The 27999-nt window shown below is 60.6% G+C and overlaps 2 protein-coding genes across 2 annotated transcripts; both read left to right on the top strand.

Moving 5' to 3' along the window:
- The first annotated feature begins 36 nt into the window (after positions 1-36).
- ACAP2 (ArfGAP with coiled-coil, ankyrin repeat and PH domains 2) lies at positions 37-24457 on the top strand. Its single transcript, XM_015820732.1, has 24 exons — positions 37-89; positions 931-988; positions 4692-4811; positions 5154-5207; positions 6446-6504; positions 7080-7263; positions 7774-7818; positions 8392-8487; positions 9186-9260; positions 12661-12773; positions 14521-14541; positions 16536-16587; positions 17118-17218; positions 18163-18268; positions 18507-18712; positions 18835-18904; positions 19160-19254; positions 20488-20633; positions 21173-21256; positions 21628-21836; positions 21993-22102; positions 22212-22322; positions 22543-22604; positions 24302-24457. The coding sequence occupies exons 1-24, from the start codon at positions 37-39 to the stop codon at positions 24403-24405; spliced, it is 2334 nt and encodes a 777-aa protein (XP_015676218.1). The 3' UTR covers positions 24406-24457.
- XXYLT1 (xyloside xylosyltransferase 1) lies at positions 24424-27999 on the top strand. The gene is made up of 5 exons (XM_015820726.1): positions 24424-24450; positions 25004-25591; positions 25964-26111; positions 26371-26503; positions 27603-27999. Exons 1-5 carry the CDS (start codon positions 24424-24426, stop codon positions 27997-27999), a joined length of 1293 nt encoding a protein of 430 aa, XP_015676212.1.

Below are 27999 nucleotides of genomic sequence, written 5' to 3'. Positions count from 1 at the left end.
TCCCGCGGAGCCGGAAGCGCGGACGGGGCGTTCGGGATGCGGGTGGCCGTCGACTTCGAGGAGTGCCTGAAGGACTCGCCCCGCTTCCGGTAGGGCCCTCCGCTCTCCCCGGGCCCGCGACCTCCGGAGAGGGCCCGTCCCGGCGCCGAGGCTGGAAGGGGGCGGCCGCCCGGGGGCGAGGGAGGCGCGTCTTGGAGGAGGCCCCCCCGGAGCCGGTTCGCCCGCTCCCTTCCGTCGCTGCTCCGGAAAGCCCCGGGGGTCCCGGCAGGTGTGGCCGCGAAGGCCGGGGCCCAGAGACCGGGCAGACGGCCAACCGCGCGGGCGCCGGGCCGCAAAGGGTCCCTCGCCCAGTGCGGGTCGGGCCCCCGCCACGCCCCCCCCCCGAATTGGGGGGGGCGTCTCCAAAGGGGGGGAAGCCCCGAGTCCCCCCCAGGAGGGTCCTGCTCCCGGTGCGTCCATCAGGGGGTGGAGAAGCGGTGCTGCTCCGGGCTTCACCCCTCGACCCGGCAGGAGCGCCCCTCCTTGCCCCTCATCCTCCCCCCCCACCCCACCCCGGGGAGGGGGAGGGTGCCCGGGTCGGGGCGGGGATGATGCATCATCCACACCGTGCAAGGGAGCCGCGGAAAGGAGGAGCAGCCGCTGCTGAGCATCTGGCGCTCCCCGAAGGCCCCGATGAAGAAGCCGGAGGGCAGAATCCTCCGGAGAGGGATTCCGAAAGCCTTCCGTCAGACGAGGAAGGGACCTGAGCCGATGGAGGTCCCCCGAGGCTCTCCGTCTCAGGCCCGACGGTGGCTTCCCTCTGCTCAGGACATCAGTGCAGCTCTGGTTCCCCTGTGTAAAAAATTTGCTTCGTTGGTTAATCATTGGGACTTTTCCGGACTGAAGGCAGCACAAATCAGTGCTGATGAAATCTCATGTCCCGCCTTGCAGGGCTGCCCTGGAAGACGTCGAAGGAGACGTCACTGAGCTGGAGCTGAAGCTGGACAAGGTGAGCAAACCCGGCTCTGGGACCCAGTCGAGGGGCTCCCCCTTGCCCACGGGAGGGCAACGGAGCCCTTCCGGATCGCCCAGCCACCTTCGCTTTTCCTTCTGCGTTTTGTAACTCTCCTTTTCAATTCTGGGACTTAGAGCCTCTGTCCTCGCCTGAACGGTGGGCTCTTCGCAGGGCTCCTCCGCTCCCTTTGGGACACACCGGTTGTGTTTCCCTCTGCGGATCCTCTTTTGGAAGGGAGGTTGGCTCAGAGGAAGCCTCACAGTCCCGTTTGCCCTGAGATAGATGGGAACCCCGTCTGGCAATTTGCACGAGGGCAGCGATTTGCATGCCTGGCTTTAGAATTGGACGCGGCCCTCGCATCCTCTTCTCCACATATGTTCAAAGCTTGCCTGGGGTGCCATTTGTGGGAAGTATTTGCAAATGAAGACCTTCCTCCATAAAATGAGTGCACATCCAGTTAAATAATGGGTAGAAGGGGCTTGGCTTATTGATGACCATAATCACTATGGCGTTTTGATTGGATCGTATCTGACGCACTTACAACGATAGTAAAGCAGCGATAGCAGAGCAGCCCTTAACACAAGCGAAATACACCAGCTGCAGCCAGGCAAAGGCCTCCCGGCCACAGTTTCCACCCTGCTGGCCTTGCAGGAGCTGCCAGTACAGACCGCTCTTTCACTGGGGGGGGGGGCACAGGCTCCTGGAGAACCAACAAGGGGAGCCCCTCAGAACCAGCCAACCTGTGGAGTGCTCTCCACTCCACTCCACTCCACTCGGGTTCAGCCTGAGCCTGTTCAGCCGGTCAGCAGCCGCTCAAGGCTTCTGCATTTCCGGCTGGCGCAGGGTGGAGACACTGAGTAACGGTTGTTGTCTTCTCCGTGTTGATGATGCCTCCCTCCCTCCCTCCCTCCCTCCCTCCCTCCCTCTGACTTGTGAGATGTGCCCTCCAGCAGCTGCTCTGCCCCTTGGGGGTCGCTGCTCTCCTGTGTGCAGGAGAAAGAGGCGTGAGGACCGCAGGGTGGAGGAGGTGCAGCTTTGGCTGAGGCTCTGGAGGGGCTCGTCATCACCTTTCGTGTTGAGCTTCGTCTTTTCAGTTCTGGGAAGCCTTTGCCCCCCCTCCCCCGCCCAAGGGCTTCCTGCAGGCCAGCTGGAGGCCTGAGGACTGGAGGTAAACGCTTCCCCTGTGGTCCAGGCCCATGGAAGTGCAGCCTCCGAGGGAGTTTCTCCCCACTTCTGCTTTCCGTGCTGCTCACAAGTCTTGGATAAGCAGTTCTTTCCCTCAGTGGTGACAAGGCTTGTAGGCCCCACCGTTCACCCTTGCCCAGAAGCAGGGGAGCTGGCAGGGTGCCAGTCCTACTGCCAAAAGGTCCGTCCTTAATCTCTAGGAAGCGTAGTAGAAGAGAGACTGGTGAGAGTTCTGCCCCACTTTGGTGCCTGGCATGCTGTCTGGGGAGCGTGGAAGGCACTCAGACATGCAGGCAGCTTCTTCCTCCCTCCTGGCCCCGGGAGCCGGTCTGGAGAGGCTTTGCTCTTGTGGGTGGGGCTCTTCCAGGGGCTGAGCGAGAGAGTGTGGGGAGAGGAGGGGTCAACCCTGGTCAAGAGACAGAAGCCGGTAGGGGTGCCAGGGAAGTCGGGGTTTTGTCCCCCATTTATAAACCTGTCAAAGGGCACCAGGAGAGACCCCTGTTTCCCCGCTGGCGCCTCCTCCCCCAGTGCGGATCCTTATAGAGCTTCTCGGGTGGGCTGTTCACCGCTGGCGAAGCAGTCCAGGGGTGGAATCCTGCCTGCCACTTGGCTCCGTTTCCTCCATGGGGGGGGCACCATGGTCAAGATTTTCGCCTGGCTCCCCTTACCAGCCTCTAGGCTGCATCTGCCCCAGTGACCCCTTGAGGTGCTGAGCTACCCTGCACAGTTTCCAAGAGGGATATTGAGCCCCGCACAGCTGAGGGAGCGCTAACAAGCGAGCGCCATCCCAATTATGGCCAGAGGCCGTCTGTTTTTGGCGCAAATGCAGAATCGTGGAAACTCTGACAGGAGTTCCCTGCCCTGATTTAGAGGGAGTTAATTGGGGCGTCCTCTCTTGGATTCGAAATGGCCTTTTGTGGCCTGGGCGGAGGTGCTGCTTAGGAGCCTTGTTGTCCCCTGACTGTCCTCGGCCCCTGGCTTGTTCCTGCCTCCCCTCCTTGCCGTTCCTCCGCCAGCAAGGAGGGTTTGTGGCTGAATTGGGGCCATTCGGGATAAGCGGATTGCGTTGTTGCAGTCCAACAATAAGACTCTGGACCGCTAGCCAGAAAACCACCCCAGGCGTGGAGTGTCCGTGGCGAGCGGCCATTTGTCATCTCGGCTGTTTCCAGGGCTGCTCTGCAGCAGGACGGCTGGTGGCTGCTGGAGAAGTGAGGGCCTCCCCTGGGCTGCCTCTGCTGGGTGGGTGGGTGGGAGAGGGGCTCTGGTGACCACGGCAGGCACAGGGTCACAACCCCCAGCAGCTTTTGAAACATAGTTCGCTGGCACAACAAATGGATGTAGTCAGTCTAAACGTTTAAAAGTATTGTAATAAATAAAACTGCGATGTTTTTTTAAAAAGCGAACCCCCGAAGTCGGAGAGGGACATAATTAGACCTTTAAGACCTGTGAAAGAATGAACCGGAAGGCCAGGGGTGGGGAGGGGTAAAGGGACGTTCCTCTACTAGCAGAGCAAAACGTGTCAAGGCTTTCTTGGGCGGGGGGAGGGCTGGGAACCCCCAGATTGGCCGGCCATGAGAGGGTGGGTGGCCGGTCCTCAGTTGATGAAGCTCAGTGGCCACAGATTGATTGGTTATGTTGGGATACGTCGATCCAAACGTCATAAATAGGAGTCAGTTGCCAAGTGGCTGAGTTTTGATCACATGACCATGGGGATGCTGCAATAGTTGTAAGTGTGAAAAATTGTCATAAGTCACTTTTTTCAGTGCTGTTGTAACTTTAAACAGTCATTACCTGAACTGCTATAAGTTGAGGACAGAGACAGACGTCGGGGGGGGGTCTGAGACATTGGGGGGGGGAAACCGAGGTTCTCTCTGCCTGCAGCTCTCTTGCGAAGGAGCCTGAGTTCGGCCGTGGCTTCCTCTCTGTGGCAGATGGGTGAGTCACGTTGCCCCGGAATAAAGAACTGGCAGGAAAGGGGAAGTTCTCCCTGGAAAGGGGCGTCTGGAGCCCGGAATGAGCAGAAGCCCAGGCTCAGCCCTGGGGGGAGGGGGGAGGGCAGGGCTTCATGTGGCGAGCCCCCTGGGGGGGTCCTTGGTCCTTGGGGAGGGTCCCATGGGCTGGCCTGGGTCCTCCAGAGCAGCTGAGAGTGGCAGCCTGCCGGCCCAGGCAGGGCCACCTGCGCAGGGGGATACCCTGGACCTCCATGTCCCTCAGTCGCCTCCCTCTCTCGGGAGACAGAGATACGGGGGGGGGAATAGACGGAGGACCTGAGTTCAGCCTGGCTTTCCAGGGCGGTGCTGAGGGATCCCTGGATTTTACTGGGAGGATAAAAGAGAGACCCAGCAGGAGTCACAAGATGCCCACCCAGGAAGGAGAGCGTGGCAGAAGGGCAAGAACGGGGGGGGGGGAGCGGTCCCCAGTTTAGCAGAGAGCGACACGGGCGGGCGACCCACTTCCATCCAGGCCTTGGGCTCTCAGAGGCAGGGCCTGAGGGCGTTTGCTCTTCTTCCAGCTGGTGAAGCTCTGCATTGCCATGATTGACACCGGGAAGGCCTTTTGTGTGGCAAACAAGCAGTTCATCCATGGCCTCCGGGATCTGGCCCACTACTCCAGCAGGGATGGCCTGGTGGAGGTAAATGGTGGTGGTGGGAGGGGAAGGTTCCCGTCCAGACCTGGGCCTGGGAGGGGGAAAGAGCTGAGCTCCAGGGCGGTCAGGCCAGCCTCTCCTTGGCTCCTGGGGCTTCCCGGGGTTGCCTCCTCAGGCTCAGGCAAGGCATGGCTGCTCCTTCACCCCTCAGTGTCCCTGGAGGACTCCAACCGCCTGGCGAGTCCCTGGTCCCGAGTGCGGCCCTCAGCCTGGATGCTGGGGGTAGGTGGGTGGATGGGAGGGAGGGAGCCCGTTGGGTCTTCAGGAGGAGATGCTGGGCCTCTTCTCTTGGGTGCTGCTTTTCATCCCTCCGTTTTTCTCTCCTAGGGCAGCTTGTCAAAGTTCTCCGACAGCCTCCAGGAGATGATCAATTACCACTCGGTAAGTTTTGGAAGCAACCTCGTTGGGGCAGAAGGTGGAACGTATCTGACGAGCGAGTGGTTGGCTGTAACCACGTCTGGATGCCCTTCGTGGACTTTGGGTGCCTCTTTTTAAAGTTACTTGTGAACTCGCATGGCGAGCGGGTGACTCAGTTCTTCCAGCAGACTTCCTGGAACGCTGCTCTTGGCACGGGGCTCCTGCTGCCGTGGCCTCCCGTCTGGAACACTGCCCTGCCCCTCCCTCCGAAGCGCATGGGATGGGTGGGGGGTGGGAGTGGGCAGCCAGACTTTTGAAATGTTTCCTTCGTTGTGCAGGCTTGTGGGGAAGGCCGTCTTGATGTGGGCAGGAGCAGAGCCCAAGAGGGCCACGCTTGGAGGGGGAGGGGGCGGCTCTTAAATCCCAGCTGAGTCTCCATTAATGGGAAATATCCTTCTGCAACTCTCCAAGTGGAGCCAACAAGGTTCAGTGAAGGGGGAAGTTGCTTGGAGAGAGAGCTTAGGCTGGGGGGGGAGAGGTGTTGAGCCAATTCAGTGGGGTTTTGCTTGCGAGGCCCCCCCCTTTGGTTGAAGCCGCCTTGGGCTTCTTCTGAGTGAGTCCCCTTAGTTAAGCTGGCCGCTCTTCTCACCCTCTTTGGCAGGGCAGCACAGCTCAGAGTCCACCAGGCTGCTGCCCGCTCAGCAGCCAAACCCCGGTTCACAGACGGAGGGGAAGGGGCCCCCAGGGCATCTGCCCCCCCCTCCCCGGCCATGGCCCCACGGAGGGGAGTCTCCTTTGCCCTTCAGGGCTTCAGGCTCATGTGTGGGGGGGGGGGAAGGAGTGCTGGGGGGGAGTAACCCCTTGTGGCCTGAGGGGGTCCCAGCAAGCCAGGAGGAAGGGCTGTGAAGTGGCTGAAGAGGCCACGTTCTGTTGTTGGCCCATTTCAACATGTTGCATCCGTAGGTTGGACTCAGTTTATTGCGCTGCCGTCCACTTAAACAGTCTGCTAAAACGAAAGTTGTGTAAAAGCCAAATAAATAAATAAAGAGATGTTGCAATGCATGATGACATAAAATAAGCTATTAAAGGCAAATTATAGCAGGCAAGTTTTTGTTGTTGTTGTTGTTGTTGTTTTTAAACCGGGCTGTTGCCCACATGGAGAGTAGCAGAAGCTTCGGCCGAAGACCAGGAGCTGGAAAGTGGTTGTTGGGGGCTGCTGTATGGAAGGGGCTTCTCTCGGCCTGAGCTTTTTCCCCTTTCAGATCCTCTTTGACCAGACCCAGAGGTCCATTAAAGCACAGCTTCAGATGTTCGTTAAAGAGTAAGTGAACTTTCATTTTGGCCAAGATGGATGCGTGACGGGAGCCTGGCTGAGGCCAAGGGAGACGTTGTGCACAAGGGGGGAGAGAGGAGAGCGCAGGGCAGACGTAAGGACACCAAAAGTGCTGGGGTGTGTGTGTCTGTGAATGTGTGTGCCGGCTCTGGTGTCGTTGCAGGGCCGAAAGCAGCACAACTCCCTCGTTTGGGACCCCTTTTGTGCAGGGTGTGGCTTTGCCGGGAGTCTTCCAGGTCATCCTGGTGGGCGGGCGTGCGGGGCAGTGGGGGGGGGGTTCAGAGTTGGGAGGCAGTTTGATATTTTTCTCCAGGAGCTCCAGGCGGCCCACGTCCGGAAGGCCAGCCGTCCGCCCGTTGCTCAGCCCGTTCTGGAGGGTGCGGAAGGGGCCCTCTCGTGACCCTGCTTGCACCCAGAGTCCCTTGGCCCCTTTTCCACGCGGACAGAGGCCCCCGTCGAATCTCTTGGGGAAAGGAAAGGAGTGGGTCCCGCTCAGGGCGGGGCTCTGTGGTGGGAAAGGCTGGAGGGAACCTGGCCGTTTTATTTTCCCCCACGCGCACCAGAGACATCCGGAAGTTCAAAGATGCCAAGAAGCAGTTTGAGAAAGTGAGCGAGGAGAAGGAGAATGCCTTGGCCAAGAACGCCCAGGCGCCCAGGAACAAGCAGCACGAAGTCGAGGAGGCCACCAACATCCTCACCGCCACCCGGAAGTGCTTCCGGCACATCGCGCTGGACTACGTGCTGCAGGTGAGCCCGGCGCAGGGGGGGGGCGTCCGCCCAGGGAGGGCTGGGGAGCCCTGGGACAGAGCAGGGGCTCCTGGGGGCCCTGCTCTATTTGGCTGGGGAGGGGAGGGGCGGGGAACAGCCAGGCAGCCGGCTCCTGTCCAGGAGGAGGAGGAGGAGGAAGCAAGTCCTCCTTTGGACGAAGAGGCCTCCGGGGGGGGGGGAGAGGGGGCTGGGCGAAGAGCGGTGGAAGTGGGGTCTTTGCCACGAGGGGTCCTGGGAGGCGAGAGGGCAGCCCTGCTGACTGGTCAGTTCCCTGGTGAGGCTTGACCGCCACCTTGCCTGCCTGCCTGCCTGCCTTCGTCCTGAGCCTGAAATTCCCGCTGAGCTTCCCTTGGGAGCAATGGGGAACTTTTCCCAGACCCCCCCTTCCCCCCCCAAGGCAGGGGCTGCCTGCCGTCCACTGCGGGGTCCCCTCCCCGCCCCCTTCTCCCCTCCCTCAGCAAAGCAAACGGGTCTCTCTCCCTCTCCCAGATCAACGTTCTCCAGTCCAAGAGGCGGTCGGAGATCCTGAAGTCGGTAGGTGGCTCCACTGCGCGGAGGGGACAGCGCTGGTGGCCCCACAGGCCCCTCCCCAAGGGTGCTTACAACCCTGTTCTGAAGTTCCGATGGACAACCCCCCCCACACACACTTTCTTGTGATCACATTCATGGTTTGCAGTGTCCCGCAGTCACACGGGACTGTGGTTTACAGTGGTTTTGCCAAAGCCCGGCATTTACTTCTGTTTTTTGGCAAAACCGCCCATAGCGATCCGTTGGTTCGTGTTATGAAAAGCTGGCAGTCGCTTGACAAGTGCCATAAAAGAGGTCGCAGAATCGGGTGGGTGGGTCATTTGATGCATGGCCTCTACAACCCGTAGAGGAACTACCTGGCCCATTATCCCCAAAGTGCTCAAACGGGGGTTCAGTGAAGACGGAGGTGGCTTCCACGGGTGTTGGTGTTTCAAGCGCCTGCCGCCCTCCTGGGTCTAGAAAGGGAAAGGTCCCCCGGTCCCAGCCTCCCCTCCCCCTGCGAGGTTTGGAGAGGGGCCACCCGCCTCATCTGCCTCTCCCCCCTCCCCTCCCCTCCCCTCTCTCCCTTCCCCCCCGCAGATGCTGTCCTTCATGTGTGCCCACCTGGCCTTCTTCCACCAAGGCTACGACCTGTTCAGTGAACTGGGGCCCTACATGAAGGACCTGGGCGCTCAGGTAACGAGGGAGGGAGGGGGCTGCTCCAGCGAAGGGGAGGCAGGGGTGCCCCCAGAGGCAGGGCTGTGAGGGGGGGGCGAGCCCCGAGGGCGGAAAGTCAGCCGATGAGGGGACAGAGACAGAGACAGTCTTCCTGCTGCCAGAGCATCTCCCCTTTCTTGCCCCCAGTGGGGGGGGGGCAGTGGGAGGCCAAGAGGGCCCCTCTGCTCTCCCAGCCTTGGAGGATTTTGCTGCGGCTGCTCCTGGCAACCTCAGCGGGGTGGTTGAGGCCGGTCCAGAAGCCCCCGAACCCTCAGCTGCTGGCAGGAGCTTCACGCCAGGCACTGAGCAGAGCTCTCCCTCCTGCACCATGGCCAGAGCCCAGCACTGCTGCCTCCGCTGCTGCTGCTGCTGCTGCTGCTGCTCTCCCAGCGGCTCTGGCCAGGCAGCCGAGGCTGCGAAGGCTGCATGAGTCATCCTTTTCTCCAGCCCGAAGCGATGCGCCAGTCCAGCCGCATGTGCTAGGCACCCCGGGGCTCCCTGGACTCCAGCCCCCCCCCCGAGAAAGGCAGGGAGAGAGGCAGAGCTTGACCCAGCGCGGTGGGAGAGGGGCAGGGCCTCCTCGCCTGTCCAGGTAAACCCGGGGAAGGGCAGCTCCTCTCGGGCGCAGGCGCATGAAACCCAAGGCTCTGTGGGCTTCCTTCTTGTCCTTTCTGCAGCTGGACCAGCTGGCTTTGGACGCGGCCAGGGAGAAGAAGGAGATGGAGCAGAAGCACTCCACCATTCAGCAGAAGGTACCGGAGGGTGTGCCGGCCGAGAGCGCCTGCCCCACCTGTGGGCTCTTGCGGGTCAAGGGCCAACTGCCCCCAGCGGGTCAGGGCACCTGCGTGCGGGAGACCCATGGAAGAGCAGCCATGGCTGGGGAAACCGCCCACCCACCCACCCACACCCGCCTTCGGTGGCAGCGGAGCAAACCTCCGGCTCACCCTGTCAGAGACAGCTCTCAGTGGGGCTGGCGGGGACGGGGCGGCTGCTGTGTGGAGGAAAGGGGAGCTTTACCTCCTCCACTGCAGGTGGGGCCAGGGTGGCCTGGGGAGGCCTCCATCATCGCCCAGGTGAACTGCCCCAAGGCCCGGCCCCTTGGTGCAGGGTGCCATTGCCCTTTGGAGTCTGGATGTCCCTGTAGAGAGGCTGAGTGCCTGCTTTCCGGGTGTCTCAAGCGCTGAGCAGCAGGATGGGGCCTTTCCGTGGCTTTGGGCCAGACGCTGCTTTGACACCCAGGGAAAAGTGACCCCAGCCTGGCTCAGGGGCCCAGCCTCCAAGTCCTCTGCCCCGGGGGTGGTGTGTTCTCCAGAGAGGGTCCTGGGGTCCCACCTTGAAGCAAGGGCTGCTGGTAAATCCTCCACACTTTTCCTGCCGTGCCGGGTAAAACAGAAGTAACGGCTGATACCTCGCTGGCAGTTTAAAAAAGTATTTATGCAGGGATCAATAAAACATTGAAAATGGGAAAAGGAACAGAATAATCCTTCAGAGTGTGCTAAAGGAATGAAAATGTAATTTGGGATGGTTATAAAGGTTTAATCCTAAGGAGAAACACACAATTTTAATTGTCCATATTTGCTGGACAGGGCCAGCCTGAATTCCCCTGGCTCCGCTCCCAGCCGCCCCCCCCACCCCCATTCCTGGTTTTCGTGAAGGAGAAACGATGTGGTCAGTTCTGCCATGAGGCTTTGGGAAGAGCAGGGGTGGATCCGGCACTTTGTGGGCAGGAAAGGAACGGGCACCGTGGTGCCCACGCCTAGCCTCTCTCTGCCTCTCTTCTGATTTTTATTTTCTTTTTCTTTTTTCATGAAAAACTGGCATGCCCAGAGCAGAGCCTTGTCTTGATCCCCGGAATTGTTCTGAGCACCATGCAAAATAATCTGGATAGACGCAGCTAGGGGCCTGCCGCTCTCTCTGCAGGAAAGAAGGATGGTTGGTTTCAAGATCTACAAGGTCACCCCACTCAGACTGTGTGTCTTTGGGCAGTGTACAACATATAGACATAGGATAGAACAACTAGAATATAGAACACCTAGAAGCAAACAGAGTCATAACTAGTATCCAGCACAGGTTTGTTAAAAACAGATCATGCCAAACCGATCTTATCTCGTTCTTTGATAAAGTGACTAAACTAGTAGACCAGCGAAACACAGTGGATGTAGGATACCTAGATTTCAGCAAGGCATTTGACAAAATAGACCACTACTTACTCCTTGGTAAGCTAGAAAAAGGTGGAATAGACAACATCATCACCAGATGGATCTGTAGCTGGCTGATAAACCATACTCAACGAGTAGTCCTCAATGGCACTACATCCACATGGAGAGAAGCGAGCAGTGGGATATCACAAGGCTCTGTCTTAGGCCCAGCACTCTTCAATATCTTCATCAATGACTTAGAATTAGAGGAGGGAATTGAAAGGGAACTCATCAAATTTGCAGATGACACTAAACTGGCAGGAGTATCCAACATCTCAGAAGACAAACTCAGGATCCAAAAAGATCTTGACAGACTTGAACAATGGGCCCTATCCAACAAAATGAGTTTCAGTGTGGAGAAAAGCAAAGTTTTACATTTAGGCAGGAAAAACCACAGGCACAAATACAGATTGGGTGAGACCTGGCTGAAAAATAGTAACTGTGAGAGGGTTAGGGTTAGAGTCCTAGTGGAAAAAACCTAATACAATCCTGGGTTGTATAAACAGGTATAGAATCAAAACCATGCGAGGTATTAGTACCACTTTATAAAACCCTAGTAAGAGCCACACCTGGAATACTGCAGCCAATTTTGGTCACCATATCACAAAAAAGATGTTGAGAGTTTGGAAAAAATTCGGAGAAGAGCAACTAAGATGATCCAAGGCCTGGAGATTAAAACATACGAAGAACGGCTGCAGGACTTGGATATGGCCGGTCTAAAGAAAAGAAGACATAGGGGAGACATGATAGCGGCGTTCCAATATTTGAGGGGCTGCCACAAGAGGGGTCACGTTCGCCAGAACACCAGAGGGAAGGATAAGAAACAATGGTTGGAAACTGGTCAAGGAGAGAAGCAACCTAGAGTTAAGGAGAAACTTCCTGACAGGATATTCAACCAGTGGAACAGCTTGCCACCAGAAATCGTGGGCGCTTCATCACTGGAGGTTTTTAAGAAGAGACTGGACAGTCACTTGTCTGCAATGGTATAGGTCCTCCTGCTTGAGCAAGGGACTGGACTAGAAGACCTCCAAGGTCCATTCCTATTCTATTCTATTCTATTCTATTCTATTCTATTCTATTCTATTCTATTCTATTCTATTCTATTCTATTCTATTCTATTCAACCAAAAAGACAACAAACAGGCAGTTTGGGGGGCCCCAAGAATGGCCCCTGTTACACCACTGCTCTGCCAGCTGCATCGGCTGCCGGTCTGCTTCCAGGTGCAATTCCTGGGAGAAGAGCCGGGTCTTCTTCATGGCTTCCCTAAAGGTGGGGAGAGTTCTGGCTCACCTCTGTCGGAAGCCGTTGTAGAGAACAGGGGCAGCCACAGAAAAGGCACAAGTCTTATAAGGTGACAGGACTTGAAGGAGGAGCCAGTCACGCGGGAGCAGGCAGACCTTCTTGGGAGAAAGTGGCCCTCGGGTAACCGGCCCCCTGCCCTAGGTAGGGCTTTAAACGTGGCCCCCAACAGCTTCAGTCACACCCGGAAGCCCACTGAGCCAGCGCAGCTTGCAAGGTCTATGTGGGCGTGACGAGGTGCATCCATCAGTGCCACGGCTGCTGCCCTGTTCCGGACCCATTGAAGCCTCTGGGTGCTTTTCTAGCTGTAGGGCAATGAGAGCCTCCGCAGCGCACGAGTCCTCTGTGTGCGCCGAGTGTGGTGGTCTGCTTGCAGACTTCGTTGCCTGACCTCTCCTTCACGAGGAGTTCCGGAGGGGGGCCCTGTGGACAGCATGGGGGACCCCGGGCAGCGAGCCAGAGGGTCCTGGGCACCCGTCCTTGTCCTCGGCCCGGAGTCCTCCCTGCCCTTTCCTCAGGCTGCTGCAGGAAGCCAGGGAAAGACCTGGGGGACCCCAGGAGCAGCACCCGGCCCACCTCCCTCCCTGCCAGGTGAGCCGAGAAGCAGCTCCGGGCTGCCCTGCAGAGGCTGACGGGGGTCCTCTCTTTGTGCCAGGGCTTCTCCAGCGACGACCTGAAGCTCGAGTACAACGTCGATGCGGTGAACGGCATCGTCATGGAGGGCTACCTCTTCAAGCGAGCCAGTAACGCTTTCAAGACCTGGAACAGGTGAGGCCGTTCCCTCAAAGGGAGCCCTGAGGGCAGGCGCCACACTGGGGAGCGTCTCTCTGCCTCTTGACTCGCTGGCCGCCAGCCCCGAGCCCCCTCCTCCCCAGCACCCAGGGGCTCTCCCTCGCCCGGCACCTGAGGCTTGCAGGCCAGCTGCCTCGGCCTCTCGGAGCACTGCGGCTTTGGGGTGCCCCCATCCCCGTCCAGGCCCAAGGAGCCGAGAGAGTTTCCCTCAGAGCAGTTTGTTTACGGCTGCTGGCTGCTGGCCTACAGGCAGACATCTTGCCAGGCTAAGGCCCTTGCCTGCATAACGATTAGATCCACCCTGCGAACTGCCAGGGAAGGGCCCGCCTTCGCCCTCTTTCTGCCCACCGGAGATGCCAGGCCCTCCTGCCTCTTTGCTCCCCGGGAGAGAGCCCCTCCCGCCCGCCCCTCTGGGCGCCATCCCAGCACAGCCCTCTGGCGGTGGAAGAGCAGGGCGACGGGATCGCTCAAAGGGGTCCCTGAGACCCGGAGGGGCAACTAGCCTTCCTTAGGCTAGTTAGGAGCCCCTGGGGGAGAGGGCAAAGGTCAAGGCACCAGAGCCTCAGCTGCTGGAGGAGGAGGAGGAGGCCAGGGACCATGGGAGCACCTGCATTTGGCACGCCCATGGGCCCCGAGCCCTCTCCCCGGTAGCAGAGGGGCAGACGGAGGCCGCCGGGAGCTGCCAAGGGATGCTCTGAGGCTGGGCCTATTTCTAAAGGCAAAGCACCAGGATTGTATTTCCAGAGCCCTTGGATTAGTTTGCCCGAGGCAGGGATGCTGACCCGTTGGGTGAGTTGGAGGGACAACCTCGTTTACTGGGAGGGGTCTTCCTCACTTGGCAGAAGCACGTGAGGAAGGGTCCCTTCACTCTAGGACCGCTTTGTAAGGCCTTGGCGAGACCCCACTTGGAGTACGGCATCCAGTGTTGGTCACCACCATGTAGAAAAGATGATGAGACTCTGGAAAGAGGGCAGAGAAGAGCAACAAGGATTAGTGTGTGTGTGTGTGTGTGTAGGCTAAAACATACAAAGAGCAGGAATTGGGTCTGTCTGGTTTAATGGGGAGAAGGACCAGGGGGGACATGACAGCAGTCTTCCAGTATTTGGGGGAGCTAACACAGAGAACGGGGTCAACCTTTTTCTCCAAAGCACCTGAAGGCAGGACAAAAAACAACAACCAATCAAAGAGAGAAGCAACCTGGAATTAAGGAGAAACTGCCTAACAGTGAGGACAATTAACCGGTGGAACTGCTTGCCACCAGAAATTGTGGGTGCTCCGTCACTGGAGGTTTTTAAGAAGGGATTGGACAGCCATCTATCTGAAAGGGTATAGGGTCTTCTGCTTGAGCAGGAGGCTGGACTAGAAGACCTCCAGGGTTCCTTCCAACTCTTGTTATTGTATATTCTCTTGAGCTTGCATGTGCCGGTGAGGCAGTTTGAGGGCCCCACGGCCACTGCTCTCGTCCAGGTGCTTTGTAGGGTGCACTGGTGGGGCTGAGTCACGTGGGCAGGGGCTGCCCCCTCTTGCCCGGCCGTGGGGGGGGGAAAGGGGGGCCGTGCCCAAGAGCTGAGCCACTTAGGTGGGCTCCCTTTCTTCTTCCTCCTCCTCCTCCTCTCCCAGCTCTGCTCGGCTTGTTTTCTGCCTGGTTGTTTTCACTTTGGTTTCTCCATCCGTCTCCCTCCTGCTTCTCTTCTGACCCTCCCTCCTTTTCTCCACCTGACAGGAAACCCCCCAGTGGCATCAGGTACCTCTCCGCTTGTGCCTCCTTGGCGCTTCCTCCCTGGTTGTGTGGCCACGCATGCCAGCCGGCCGTGGCTCTGAGCCCGGCCTGCCTCCTCCTCCTCCTCCTCCCTCGCTCGGCTCCTTTTCTGAGGCCCAGAAGTGCTGCCCCCCCCACTCCCCTCCCCCGTGTGTGTGTGTGTGTGTGTGTGTGTGTGTGTGTGTGTGTGAGAGAGAGAGAGAGAGAGAGAGAGAGGCTGCTGCCCACTGCCCTTAACAGGCGAGGCTGGCTCCCTCCCTTCTACCTCTCCGGATGTCTCAGTGGCTCCGGGATCATTAACCTCGCTCTCCCCCGATAGCTTCCTTATTTTTCCTTTTAGCTTATGCCTTTTATAAAGCCTTTTCATGATAACAATACTAATAACTGTTTGAATATCCTTATTGCTTTTAGCTTTGTTGTATGCCTCCCAGAGTCACCCCTTTTTCGAGATGGGTGGCCACATGAATACGACAAACGAACAAATAAATAAAGTGGGGGGAGGCACCGGAGGGGAGAGGCTCTGCCCATGGTGGGGGTCAAGGAGAGCTTAGCCCTTCCGCCCTCTTGGCCGTTCAGGGAAGACTCCCTCCTCCTGTGGACTGACGATGGGGAGGGGGGTCCTCTGCCTCTGAGCTGTGCTCCCCCATCCCCAGACTAGGCGGTGCCTTCTGAGCCGCTCTTCTTGCCTCTCCCCCCACTCAGTGTTTTTCTCTCCCCCCCCCCACAGGTGGGATAGCAGCACCTTCCCCGTTGTTGTTGCACACATTGCCTGGCAGTTTTGTGGCCTCCCGTCATTCCATTGGTTCCGCTTCTGCCTCTGCCGTTTCTCTCTCTTGGGGGGCTGAAGGTGCCTGATTCCCCCCTCCTCTGTTTTTGAGTGGGGGGTCTGCTGCCTCTTAAAATGCAGCAAGAGCCCTGGCTGGATCGGAGTTTGTTTCCTGGGAGAGCCGCCCTGGATGGAGGCGACTCTCGGCTTGTGTGGTGGCCTTTCCTGCCGGATAGATGCCGGATGACCCACCTGAGAGGCAGCGTGTGGGGTTGAAGCCCACCCTTGCCCTCCCTAGGCAGGGGGAGAGTTCGGTGCCCGTGTTTGCCAGGGATTACCACGTGAGGGTCTCTGGGGTCCCAGCCCTGCCCTGCCCTGCCCTGCCCTGCCAGCAGACGCTCCAAGGACCTAATCCCAGAAGGGCAGCATCTGCCTGGCACGGTGGAAAGCAGTGGCCACCCCAGTGCCAGCTGAGCTGGGCAGCAGGGCCCGGCATGGCTGCCAGTGGGGTCGCTGTTTCTGAGGAAGGAATCGTCCAGTCGGTCCAGGGCTGTTTGGGGCCGGCAGTGGGGGGACCCCTGCAGCTGGGACTCAGTCTGCGTTGGGGGTGGTCACTTGGAGGGGGAAGGGTGTGTCTCTGGAGTTACCGGCATTTGTCACGGGGTGGGGCGGGAGGGTGGGGTGTTCAGAAAAGAACCCAAAGGTAAAGGGGTGCAGCTCCCCCCATTAGCTCTCCCTCCCCCTGTGCTCTCTGCCCCTTCGGTTCCCCCCCCCTTTGGCCCTTTTTCCAAGCAGCCTTGGGGTCCCGGCCCCCCATTGTGGCGCCACTGGGGATAAACCAGGTCCCAGGGATTTGCCGCCAGCCAGTCTCCTTTTGGGGCTGAAGTTAAAGAGAGTCCCAAAAGCAGTTCGGGAGGTCACGAGGGGAAGCCCAGAAGCTGCTCCTGGAGACACACCCACCCACCCACCCACCCACCTCTGGCTGTTAGAGCACGCCTCCCTCTGGCTGCTTTCCACAGCCCTTCTCTGGGTTCGAGTGTCTCTCTCACACACACACACACACACAAACACACACACAAAGCCCCCCCCTCCCGAGGGCTTGGGGAGGGGGCTGCGGAGCCTCTCAGAGTCAGCCGGAGGGAGTCCGGGTGGATTCGGCCTCCGTCTCCTTGTCCGAAGGGCGTTGCTGACTCTGCCTCCTTCCCTGCTGCAGGCGCTGGTTCTCCATCCAGAACAACCAGCTGGTCTACCAGAAGAAGTTCAGGGTGAGTCCCGGAGGGCCTCCGTCGCGAGGGGCGCTGGGGAACCCGCCCGGGGAGGGGCTGCCCCCCCCATCTGGAGCGGTGGCTTGCATTGGCTTGGTTATTTTCAGTAACAAGGACAAAATAAAGATGGTTCTGGAAAGCCGGCACCCTCTCTGCCCTTGATCGCTGGCCCAGGACAGGGGTGGGGCCGGGTGGGCAGGCACCCATCCCGCACATAGCAAGTGCAAGGCTGACCTGGCTCAGGAGGACCCCTCCCTTGCCTGGCCGGGCACAGCTTAGCATTGGGCACGTTGGGCCGCCCCTGGCCTTTCCCTCCGACCCTCCCTCCCTCCCTCCCTCTTGCGCTTGCTCGAGCCCAGCGCTCGGCCGCCCAGTTGGGCCCATCCGGGTCCCGAGGAGCCTCCCGCCCAGCTGCCCAGGGAATTGCCCCTTGGCCTGTGCTGCCTCCCCGGGCGTCTTCCCTCTCGGGGCGGCTCCGGGTGGGGCCCGGGCTGTGCGGAGAGAGCTGAGCCTTCCCTGCCTCCCCCCAGGATGCGCCCACCGTGGTGGTTGAAGACCTGCGGCTGTGCTCGGTGAAGCCCTGCGAGGACCTGGAGAGGCGCTTCTGCTTCGAGGTGGTGTCTCCAACCAAGTGAGTGGGAGGACTCGGGCCCTGGACGCCTCTGGGGCCCGTCCCCAGGGGGAGCAAGGAGGCCTCTCCCTCATGGGGGGAGGGGAGGGTCAAGCCGATCAGAGGCCTCTGGCCATCTGATGCCGGAAGGGAAGGGTGGGAGACGGGGCCCCCTGCCCTTGATTTCCTGGGGAATTGGAGTGGAACTGGGGAAACAGCCAGGGGTCCGTCTCACCCACTGCTTCCCGAATTGACCCCTTTCTGAGCTTGTGCAATTTTTGAAAGCACAAATTGGCCGGTTTGAGTTTGCACAGTATGCTCAACCAGAAAGGAAACAACCTTCCTAACCAAGATTGAACTTGACCACACTTTGCCACAGTAGAAATGAGTCCGGTAGGAATATCGGCTTCTGGGAGGAAGCCTCAGATAGCACTGCTGGAAGACGCTCTGCCTCTTATCCTTAAGTCCTTTCCCAGAGTCAGTCTGGCTGAAGGAGAGCTGAGCCCGGGTCTCCCCCCTCTCACTTCTGGGCAAGGGAGACCTCCAGCGGGATCAGAGGACCTCTAACCCTGCAAGAAGCCCCCTCCCAAAGCTGCCTTCATCTGTCCCCTCCCCACATTCCCTGGATACGGTTGTTTAGCTCCCCCCCCCAAATCGGTGGGAGGATTTTACAGACAGGAAGCTGCTGCTGTTCCCACTTTATCCTAATGTCACACACACACCCCCAAAAAATGCCAGGATTGTGTTGGGGAAAGGCTTGAACTTCAGGAGTGTGAATTGGGGCTCGTGGTGAGGTGGGGGTGGGGGGGCGACATTAAGGCTGGAAGGTGTGAATTGATTTCCCATTTATACCCTTATTATTGTGGGGGGGGGCAGCTGCTGCTAAAAGCCAGGCGCCCCAGGAGTTCTCACCTGCCTGGCCGGCTGGGCCTCCCTCCCTCTCCCTCTCTCTCTCTCCCCTGCAGGAGCTGCATCCTGCAGGCCGATTCAGAGAAGCTGCGGCAAGCGTGGATCCAGGCAGTGCAGACCAGCATCGCCAGTGCCTACCGGGAGAAAGGGGAGGAGGCCGAGGTGGGTCCCCTCCCCCCCCGCCTTCTCCAACCTCAGCCCTACCCCCCCCCCCGTCTGGAGGGCTGGAGGAGCACCCTTAGCTGCTCCTGCTGCTGCTCCTGCTGCCTGGGGCTCACAGGTGGAGCGGTCAGCACCGGCTCTGGCCTGGCAGGAGGCAAGGCAAGCCATTGGGGGCCGGGAGAGGGTCTGGGGGCGGAGGAGGGCCAGCCCCAGCGTCTTCCTCCTGCCTCTTCCGCAGGTGGAGAGGAAGCGCCCCCCCTCCACAGGGAGCCCCGAGTCCAGCCAGGAGTCCAGAGAGAAGTCGCTGAAGGGGGAAGGGTCCCTCCAGAGGGTCCAGGCCATTGCTGGCAACGAGGTGTGCTGCGACTGTGGCCTGGCGGACCCCCGCTGGGCCAGCATCAACCTTGGCATCACGCTGTGCATCGAGTGCTCGGGCATTCACAGGTGGGCAAGCAGGCGCAGCCCCCACCCCGTGCTCTCCGAGAGGCGGCAGCCATTGCCCCCCCTCCCTCCCTCCCCGTCTGCCTGCCCCCTTCCTGAGTCGGTGCCTCCTGTCTGCCCTGCAGGAGCCTGGGCGTCCACTTCTCCAAGGTCCGGTCCCTGACGCTGGATTCGTGGGAGCCGGAGCTTTTGAAGGTACCCTCTGTGGGGGGGAGGGTGGCAGAGGCCCCCGGGAGGGGGAGTCCCAGGCTCTTGGTCGGGGGGGAGAGGGTGTCTGCCCAGATCAGCCCTGGGCACTTTCGGATTCTGCCAACGGGGCCTTTGAGACAGGAGCAGGGAAGGGACAGCTGAGTCGGCATCCTTGATCACCCCCCCATAAACCCTTGCCTCGGGGGGGTAGCGCAGGAGGCCCCCTCCTCTTAGGTTTTGATGTTTGTGATTTTCCTACAGCTGATGTGTGAATTGGGGAACAATGTGATAAACAGGGTGTATGAAGCGAACAGAGAAAAAATGGGAGCCAAGAAGCCCCATCTTGGAAGCCAAAGGTACTTAGCGCAGGGGGGGAATCGTCCTGCATGGGGGGGTCAGGTTTTTTTCCCCCTCCCTCAAACCCGTCACGGTCCCCATTAGATTATGTGCTCCATTCCCCATGAAACTGGAGAGTTGGGAGGGACCTCAGAGACCATCTAGTCCAATGACCGGTTAGTGCAAGACCTGCTTCAGGCAGAGGCCCCTTTAGCCCGGCTGAGGCCCTCCACGAAGCCACCTGTGGCGCCCCTTGCGAGCCCCGGCCTAACGTTAGCCCCAGACTCGCTCCTCAGCCTCTCTGCCCAGGTGGTCAATAGGGAACAATCTGTGTGGGGCACTTTGTTTGGTGTCTTTCTCTCCCCCCCCCCAATTGATGGAAAGCCATTTATGATCGTTCCCTGGATGTTGTTCTTGGGCCAGTTGGGAAACCATTTAGCACTTATATCATCTACTTCATAGTTATCATTTTTAAAATAAGAATATCATGGAAAACTTTTTTTACTGAAGCCGTAGTATGTTATGTCCAGTAATAACATTAATCTGTCACGACAAACTAATGTTTGTTGTACATGGCCCAGAGTTGCTTTTGGTGAGATGGGCGGCTGTACAAATTTGATGAATATATAAATAAATACTGGCTTTGCTTTCCTACCCAAGTGCTCACAAACACGCTGTCAATCTTCTTGAAGACCTTGCATAATAGAGACATCAAGCTGATTGACTGTACGCCCTCGGGTCCTTGACTCTTAAGCACATAGATGGATTCTCCTCTGGGACGGTCCATCCCTGACCCGGTCCTTTCGGCCATCCGCTGGTTTGCTCCTGGCCCGTCACCGAGTCCCTCCCTCTCTCCCCTGGCGCTCTCCTCCTCATTCCTTCCCCCTTCCCCTGCATTGGGGCAGAGGTGTCCAAACTTGGCCACTTCAAGGCCTGGGGGGGGGGGTGTGGTGGCTGTGCCCCAGGCGTTTGGAGTCGGATCACGGGAGCCGTTTCCCTGAGCGCCTTCCACAGCTTGACACGACTCTTTTCTGGATGTCGCATCCTTTGAGGTGTCCCCTCCCCCTTGCGCAGCACATCCCGCTGCCCTTCGTTGCTTCTGGGGCAAGAGGCAGGACCCCCAGGCCCCGGCCACCGGTCCCTGCAGCCGGCCCCTCGAGCGCCCACAGGAGAAGGCGGCTGGCTCACCCGGGGGGGGGGAGCGTGTTGCGCCTGCCCGGCGGAAGCTCACCTGGCCTGTTTTCTGCACGCAGGCAGGAGAAGGAAGAGTACATTAGAGCCAAGTACGTGGACCGGCGGTTTGTGTCCCCCGCTGACCCAGGGGGAAAGCCAGCCCTGACCCCCAACCAGGAGGCGAAGAAGCGAGGCAGCCCTGAAAGCACAGCAGCCCCTCTAAAAGGTACCCAGGCTGGTTGCTGAGACCCCCTCTCCCTCCCCATCTTGTAAAGGGGGGGAGAGGGTGGGCAAAAATCCCCTCCTTGCAACCCCAGGAGATGCTCCCATTCATGCTTGCCAAAGCCCAGGGAGAAGCCGCGATGTTGCTTTTAGCTGATCTCCATCTCCTCCTCCTCCTCCTCCTCCTCCTCCTCCCTTCCTGTCCTCTGCCTGCACTGAGCCAGGCCAGCTTGCATGCCCCCCCCCCGAGACTGGTGTGAGGGCCAGCTGGGCGAGGTGTGAGAAGTCTCTCTCGTGGCTCTTATTCTACTTTGATTCCTCCTCAAATCCGCCTTGTAGTAAGTCTGCTCTGGGTGTGGCGCTGGCTCTGCCCTCCGTGTTGGGGAGGAAGAGCCTCCCTGGGCCCCCTCCAGGCTCTGGGGGCAGGTGAGCTGAGGGCGAGTGCCCGTGCTGCAGGCCCAGCGTTCACCAGTCTGCCGAGGCAGGTGCCCCACACCTGCGGCTGCTGCTGCCCCCGCTAAGGACGGCCTTTCCTTAAAACAGTCCCAGGCAGTGGCCAGGCCGGCGGGGAGGAGAGCAAAGAGCGTTTGGCAGCCGTTGCCCCAGCCAGCGTCTTGCACGAACCAGGTAGGAGCTCCTGCTGGGGCGCTGTGTGTGTGTGGGGGGGACCCTCACCTTCTTTCCTTGGGTGGGATCCCCAACCCTCCTCCCAGGTTTTGCCTGAGTGAGTCAGCAGGAACATGTTTTGGACCGGGGGGGGGGGGGGGGGGGGGGGGGGGGGGGGGGGGGGTGTGGGGGTGGGTGGTGGTGTTTAAATGTCTAGTTAAAGTAAGAAGTCTTAAGATAGCCAGCAGCCGGTTCTGCTTCTGCCTTTGAGCCTCGTCTGCAGGAGGCCCCTCGGCCGCCTGTCCCTCTCCAGCCAAGCTGAGGGTGGGGAAGCTGCTGTTGGGCGGGCCGAGGGCAGAGCGGCAAGACAGGAAGTGCCTCTCCTCCTCCAGAGGGAGAAAGCCAAGGGGAGGCCTCCTCCTCCTCCGCTGCTGCTGCTGCTACCCAGGATGCCAAGCTGTGGGTCACAGGACTGCAGCTGTACCAGGCGGCCTACCAGAAGAGTCTTCCCCACATGGCCGAAGCCCTGGCGCAGGGGGCAGAGGTCAACTGGCGCAACCAGGAGAACGGCTTCACTCCGCTGATCCAGGCGGTTCGTGGGGTGAGCTTTGCCTGCCCTGCCCTACCCACTGGCCCGGTTGGCAGCCAGATCCAAGGGCACAGGATTCGGGCTGCATCCTGCAAGTTTGGGGAAGGGAAGGGTGAGGCCCGCTTCTGGCCGAGAGCTTAGCCTGGACCTCCCTCGTCTCCCCCTCAGGGCTCCCTGGTCACTTGTGAGTTCCTCCTCCAGAACGGGGCCAACGTGAACCTGAGAGACGCCCAGGGCAGAGGGCCGCTCCACCACGCCACCATTCTGGGGCACACTGGGTAGGTCTCCTGCTCTCGGGGCTCCTGCCGCATTCCTCGGAAGGCTTCTCTGCAGGCACCGGCCGATCTTGCCCAGGTTCTGACCGCTGTGCTGGTTCCCTTTTGACAGGCAGGTGTGCCTCTTCCTGAAAAGGGGGGCAAACCAGCACGCCAGGGACGAGGACGGGAAGGACCCCCTGAGCGTCGCCATAGAAGCCGCCAACGCTGACATCGTGACCCTGTAAGGACGGAGCTTCGTCTTCTCCAGGGAGGCCCCTGGGGAAAGGCCGGGCTCGCAGGCACGCGGCCTGGGCTCTGTGCCTGGAAGCCAGCCCTGGCCAGAGCGGCTTCGGCCCTTCCGCGAGGAGGCCCTGACGGGGGCAGGGCTGGTGGGCAGAGGTGGCGACGGTGCGCCAGGCCTTCGTTGGGGAGGCCTGAGGCTCTTTTCCCTTTCTCCGCAGGCTGCGCTTAGCCAGGATGAACGAGGAGATGCGGGAGTCGGAGGGACTCTACGGCCAGCCAGGTGCGCCTGCCGAGGGGCGGGAGAGGAAGAGTTCCTCAGCAGGCAGCCCAGACCAGCTGTAGGACCCTCCCCCTCCAGTTGGCCGCAGGAGATGCTCAGGGCTGCTTTCCCCAGGCCCCCTCTTGCCTCCGCCGGGTTCTGCTTGACACAGAATTGGTGGGGGGAGGGGGCAGCACAGGGAAGCCTTTGAAAGACCAGCCCCCACAGACCCTCTGTCTCCTCCCCCCTCCCCAAACTCTTGGCGGCTGCATCGCTTCTGCCGACTGTGGGCACCGCAGGTCTCGATCAGCACACGCTTGCACCTGTTTGCGCGTCCTTCGGGGGACGAGCGCACGGGTGGAACTGCATCACCCGGGCTGGATCTGCCGTGGCCTCTTCTCAGCGCGCAGAGCAAGGCGCAGGGCAGAGCCGAGCCTTAGAGCTGGGGGTCCCCTCCCCCCCTGGCTGTTGGGGCCTCTGTCCAGCTGCACCTCATGCTCTTCCCTCTCCGGCCTCCTTCCCCGGATTCCTGGCCACCTTGGCTGGGGGGGGAGGAGGGGGCATGTGTGCTGCCTCTTCCTCTCCCACCCTTCTTGTTCTCTTTCTGAGCCTTCCTCCCTCCCTCCCTCCCTCATGGCTGCCAGACTCCTCTCTCCAGGCAGGGTCTGGCTGGGAGTCCTTTTCCTCTTTCCAGCCTCCTCCGCTGGATGGTGCTTTCTCTGCCTCTCTTGCCCGGGGGGGGGGGGGAGGCTGGGGACCCAAAATAAAAGCTGCCCTGGAAGGTAGGCCGGGGGTGTGTGTTAAGGGCTGAGGATGGAAGGCCATTCTCGATAAAGCAGCAACCCCCCCCTCCCTTGCATGCCCTGGGACCGATCCCAGCTCTGCCAAGGGATTGGGCATCGCCAGTCCACGCTCGCCCAGGGGCTTCTGGGCCTGGCCAGTTGGGGGTGCATGAAGGAGGGAGCACCCTGAATTCAAAGACCAAATAGCAGTCTTCCAATATTTGAGGGGCGGCCACAAAGGGGAGGGGGTGTCCACCTGTTCTCCGAGGCAGCTGAAGGCAGGACAAGGAGCAACGGATGGAAACTATCCAAGGGGAGAAGCAACCCGGAACCAAGGAACAGAAGTTGCCTCCAGAAGTTGTGGGTGCTCCAACACTGGAGGCTTTTAAGAAGAGGCTGGGCAGCCGTCTGTCTGGAACGGCGTAGTCGGGTCTGGTGCTGGAGCAGGGGGTTAACGAGGGATCACCCTGAATTCAAAGAGGGGGGCAGCCTAGCAGCTTGGCCAAGAGGAGGGTTGCTCTGCTCAGAGTGGATGGATTGGAGAAGGTCAGCCGGGAGTGGTGGGAAACTCTCCAGCCCCCGGGGGCTGCCTCAGGCTCTGGCCTTGGCTGCTGCTGCTGCTTCTGCTCTTTGCCCAAGCTGGATTTGCCAAAATAGATGCTTAATCTCCAAGCGCTGCAGTTTGGGCACCGCAGCACCCAGCATCCCAGGGCGGGGGAACCGCAGGGCTCCTGCCGTGGCAAGTACTCAGCGGCCTGGAGGTCACTTGCAGGGGGCTGAGAAACCACCTTGGGGGCCTGGATGGAGAAGGGGACTGGCCAGGAGCAGACAGACTCCCCAGGGCAGGCCTGGGGGAGGGGGCTGATCAGGAGGAGGAGGAGGAGGAGGCAGCAGGGGTGTCTCTTCAACGCTGCCGTGTCTTCCTTTCTTTCATAGGCGATGAAACCTACCAGGACATCTTTCGGGACTTCTCCCAGATGGCCTCCAATAATCCAGAAAAGCTGAAACGCTTCCAGCCACCTGACACGCCGGAGCCCTGAAAGACCTAAGAGTTGGCAATGAATGAGACCTCCACCACCCCCCATGTACCCTTATCTCCCCCCCTTTTTTATACATAAATCTGCTTCACTTGCACACTTGTAATTGTTTGGCGATGGGGCTGGGCGGAGGACATTGGGAGGGTGGGAGCCCTTCAGAGGTTGCCCCAAAGACTGAGCAGCTGGGAAGGGGAGGGGACCTCTGCGAGAAAGGGGGAGGCTCCCTGTGCCACAGGGCACGCCTGGCATCCCGGAATTGAGAGGGGGGACCCCGGGGCGCCTCTGACTGGGCCCTCCAGCAAAGACGCCAGGGGCTCCCGGGACAGCCTGCCCCCTCGAGGCCTCCTCCCTGTGGCTCTTCTGGTAGAGGAAGGGGGCTCCGGCAGCAGCTTCTCCCTCCCTCCCTCCCGGTCGCTTCGGGGCCGCGTTTCCCAGCTGATCTGCCGGATCCTTCCATTTTGGGGCTCCCCGAGCTTGGAAAGGAACAGCCTCTAGGAATGGGGGGGGGAGCCCGCCGGCCCTCCCCAGGGTCTCCCAATCGCCTGTGAGGAGGGGGTGATGCAGCCCGGGCCTTTGCGCCCACCGGGACCGCCCTTTCAAGGTCTGGCACTTCTTCCTTGCCGCTGCCTTTCCCGGTGCCCGGCTCGGAGAGGCCCCGGACTGCCCTCGGTTCCACTTGGGGGGACTAGGAGAGCCTCCCCCCCCCGTGGCCCTTGGAGACGAAGCGCGAGGCGAGGAAGGCGATGGGCGCCCCGGGAGAGGCCGGAGAGGGACGGGAAGGCGCCTTGCCGCGGACCGCTCCCTTCTTCCAGCACTCGCCTCGCCTCCTCCGCGGGCGCGTCAAAAGCCGCCAGGGCTGCGGCGACCGGAGCCCGGGTCCAGGCAGCAGCCCCCGCCCCCCTTCCGGGACCGCCCTCCTCCNGAGCTGCTGCTGCGGGGCGCCGGCGCGGCGGGCGAGGCGGGGGCGGCGGGCGAGGCGGAGCTGCACGTGCTGGCGGTGCTGGCCAAGGCGGAGCGCAACGAGGCGCTGCTGGCCAAGGCGGCGGCGGCGCTGCGCTCGCTGGTGCGCTTCGGCAAGCTGGGCCCGCGGGAGGCGCTGGCGCTGCACCTGCTCTGCGACGGGCCCAGCAGGACCCCCGCCCGGCAGCTGCTGCACCAGGCGCTGCGCCCGGCCGCCTTCAAGTACAAGGTGGGCGCCCCCCCCCTCCCTTCCCTCCGCCCCCTCCGTCGGCCAGGCGGGAGCCTGTGAACCGGGCAGAGGCAACTTTTCCCGGGCTCGGGAGTGGGCGAGCTTGGCTGCCTTCGGGCGTGGATGTCCCTCCCTCCGTCCGTCCGTCCCTCTGCAAGTCACATCTCTTGGGGGGCTTCTTTTTCCTTTTCCAGCCCCCCCCCGCGGGTCTCTCTCCCTGTTTCAGTCCGTTGTTGCTTGTAGTTTACTTTAACTGACATCCGGACAGCAGCCAAAGCAGCCTGTGGACTGTGGGGGGGGAGGGGGTTGCCTTCTCTTGCCCTGTCGAGGGCAGACCCCCCCCTTTGTCCTGACGACCCCTCTGCCCGGCAGGTGGTCTTCCATGACCTGGAGGTGCTGGCCCAGAAGCTCCAGCCCACGGTGGAGGCCATGCAGAAGCTCTTCAGCGCGGGGGCTGGCAGCTACTACGGGGACTCGCTCTTCTTCCTCTCGGTCGCCATGCACCACATCATGCCCAGAGGTGAGTGGGCAACTGGGTGCCCCTCGCCTGCCTGCAGCCCTCCTGGGCCGCGGTTCTTCAGAGTCTCCTTCAGAGCCACCACAGGAGGAGCCCAGGGCCGCCTTTGTGGACTAGCTGGTTGTAACTACGAGGCTCTGGAGCTGAATAGAGGCATCTAAAGATGTGCCTGTTAGGGTCTCCTCTGCTGTTGGGAGCCTGGGGGCTTTTCCCATCCGCCTGTATCTGAATCAGCCTCCTTTCCTCTGCTTTGCCCTTCCAGAGGTTTCGCGGGTCATACAGGTGGACCTGGATGTGGAGTACCGTGCCAACATTCGGGAACTGTTTCAGGAATTTGACAACTTCCCAGAAGGAGCAGTAATCGGCATCGCCCAAGAAATGCAGCCGGTCTATCGGTATGTAGCCATGCCTGGCACGGTGCCACTCCCTGGGCCCTTCCCTGCTGGGCCCCCTGAGGATCGGGGGGGGGTGCTGACCAGGCCAACTCTGGCCCTGCGTGAGCAGCTGGATGTCAGACGAAGCCCACAGGGCAGAAGGGACCCTGCTGTTACGTGGGGCAGGCAAGCGGTCAGTGTGACAGCCACAGGTTGGGCTGTGGGTGGTCTTACTGGACGCTGGTAGCGCACGGGGGTCTCGGACAGCTCCCCTGCCCAACGAGCGGAGGTTGCCTCGCAGCCTGCAGACAAGGGTGGGTGAAGAGCCTGCGTGGCGTCAGGGCCAGGCGATGGAAGGGTGAATGTGCGGCCAGACTCAGGCCAAGGCAGCTACCCGGGGGAAGACTGGCTACTGTGGCGGCCCCAGTCGGTCACTTGCCTCCCCAGGCTGAGCAAGGTCCTGTTGCGCCCTTGAGGGAAAGCCTTGACTGGCCCCGTTACCCACCCAGGCCTATTAGTGCACACCGCCATTCACTGGGTGCTCAAAGGACCTGCCCCACCCCCTCCAAGGCACGGATGGGATAGAGGAGGGGGCCAGCCAGAGAAAAAGCCTTGGTGTCTTGGAAAAGAAGCCATCTAAAGCTCCTGGTCCTCATGGCAGTGTATCTCATCACTGCTGAGGGGCAGAGAGGTGCGTTGCTTCAACCCACAAGGAAACTGCAGCTGTAAATAGATCAGAGGCTCCCTGAGGCTGCTGCTGCCCCTCTTTCTTTCTGGAGCTGCTCCAAGCTGGGTTGCCCTCCCTGCGGGCAGGATGCCATCTGCGGCCGGAGGGCGTTGTCCCCTGGCAAGTAGTGGCACGAAGCCCCCTTACAGGTCTGCGGGTGACAGGGGGATGGAGTGGGAGAAACAAGGACACGGTCTTCCAAGGGGGCAGCTGGAGCAGAGAGGGCAGCAAGTGTCTCTGGTGCACTGGTGGCTCCCTCGGATTGGGGTGCCTGAGGGCCTGAACCCCGGAAACTGCCCCTTCCTGGAGGCAAGAACGTTTCCCCTCCCTCGCCCGTAGTTTCGTTTGTGGGCAGGAGTGACCTCTCCTGGGCCTTCCCCCCTCCCTCCCCAGGCACATCTTCTGGCAGTATCGACAGGAACACCCTGGGACCAAGGTGGGGGACCCGCCCCCGGACGGGCTGCCCGGCTTCAACAGTGGGGTGCTGCTGCTGGACCTGGAGGCCATGCGCCAGTCGGAGCAGTACAACCGTCTGCTGGAGCCGGCAGTGGTGCAGCAGCTGGCCAGCAAGTTCCACTTCAAGGGCCACCTGGGGGACCAGGACTTCTTCACCCTGGTGGGCATGGAGCACCCCGAGCTGTTCTATGTTCTGGATTGCACCTGGAACCGCCAGCTCTGCACCTGGTGGCGTGATCACGGCTACAGCGACGTCTTTGAGCACTACTTCCGCTGCGACGGCCATGTCCGCATCTACCACGGGAACTGCAACACGCCCATCCCGGCGGAGTAG

This window comes from Protobothrops mucrosquamatus, unplaced genomic scaffold (assembly GCF_001527695.2).
Source record: "Protobothrops mucrosquamatus isolate PMUCROS unplaced genomic scaffold, P.Mucros_1.0 scaffold1167, whole genome shotgun sequence".
NCBI classification, from domain to species: domain Eukaryota; kingdom Metazoa; phylum Chordata; class Lepidosauria; order Squamata; family Viperidae; genus Protobothrops; species Protobothrops mucrosquamatus.
The sequence above is the reverse complement of the archived record's forward strand: the minus strand, read 5'-3'. Positions and strand labels throughout refer to the sequence as shown.

Coding starts and splice junctions, on each gene's coding strand:
- ACAP2 (XM_015820732.1), top strand. CDS start 37: ATGCGGGTGGCCGTCGACTTCGAGGAGTGCCTGAAGGACTCGCCCCGC. Junction 9,261..12,660: donor ACTCCACCATTCAGCAGAAG/GTACCGGAGGGT, acceptor TCTTTGTGCCAG/GGCTTCTCCAGCGACGACCT. Junction 22,605..24,301: donor GGGACTCTACGGCCAGCCAG/GTGCGCCTGCCG, acceptor TTTCTTTCATAG/GCGATGAAACCTACCAGGAC.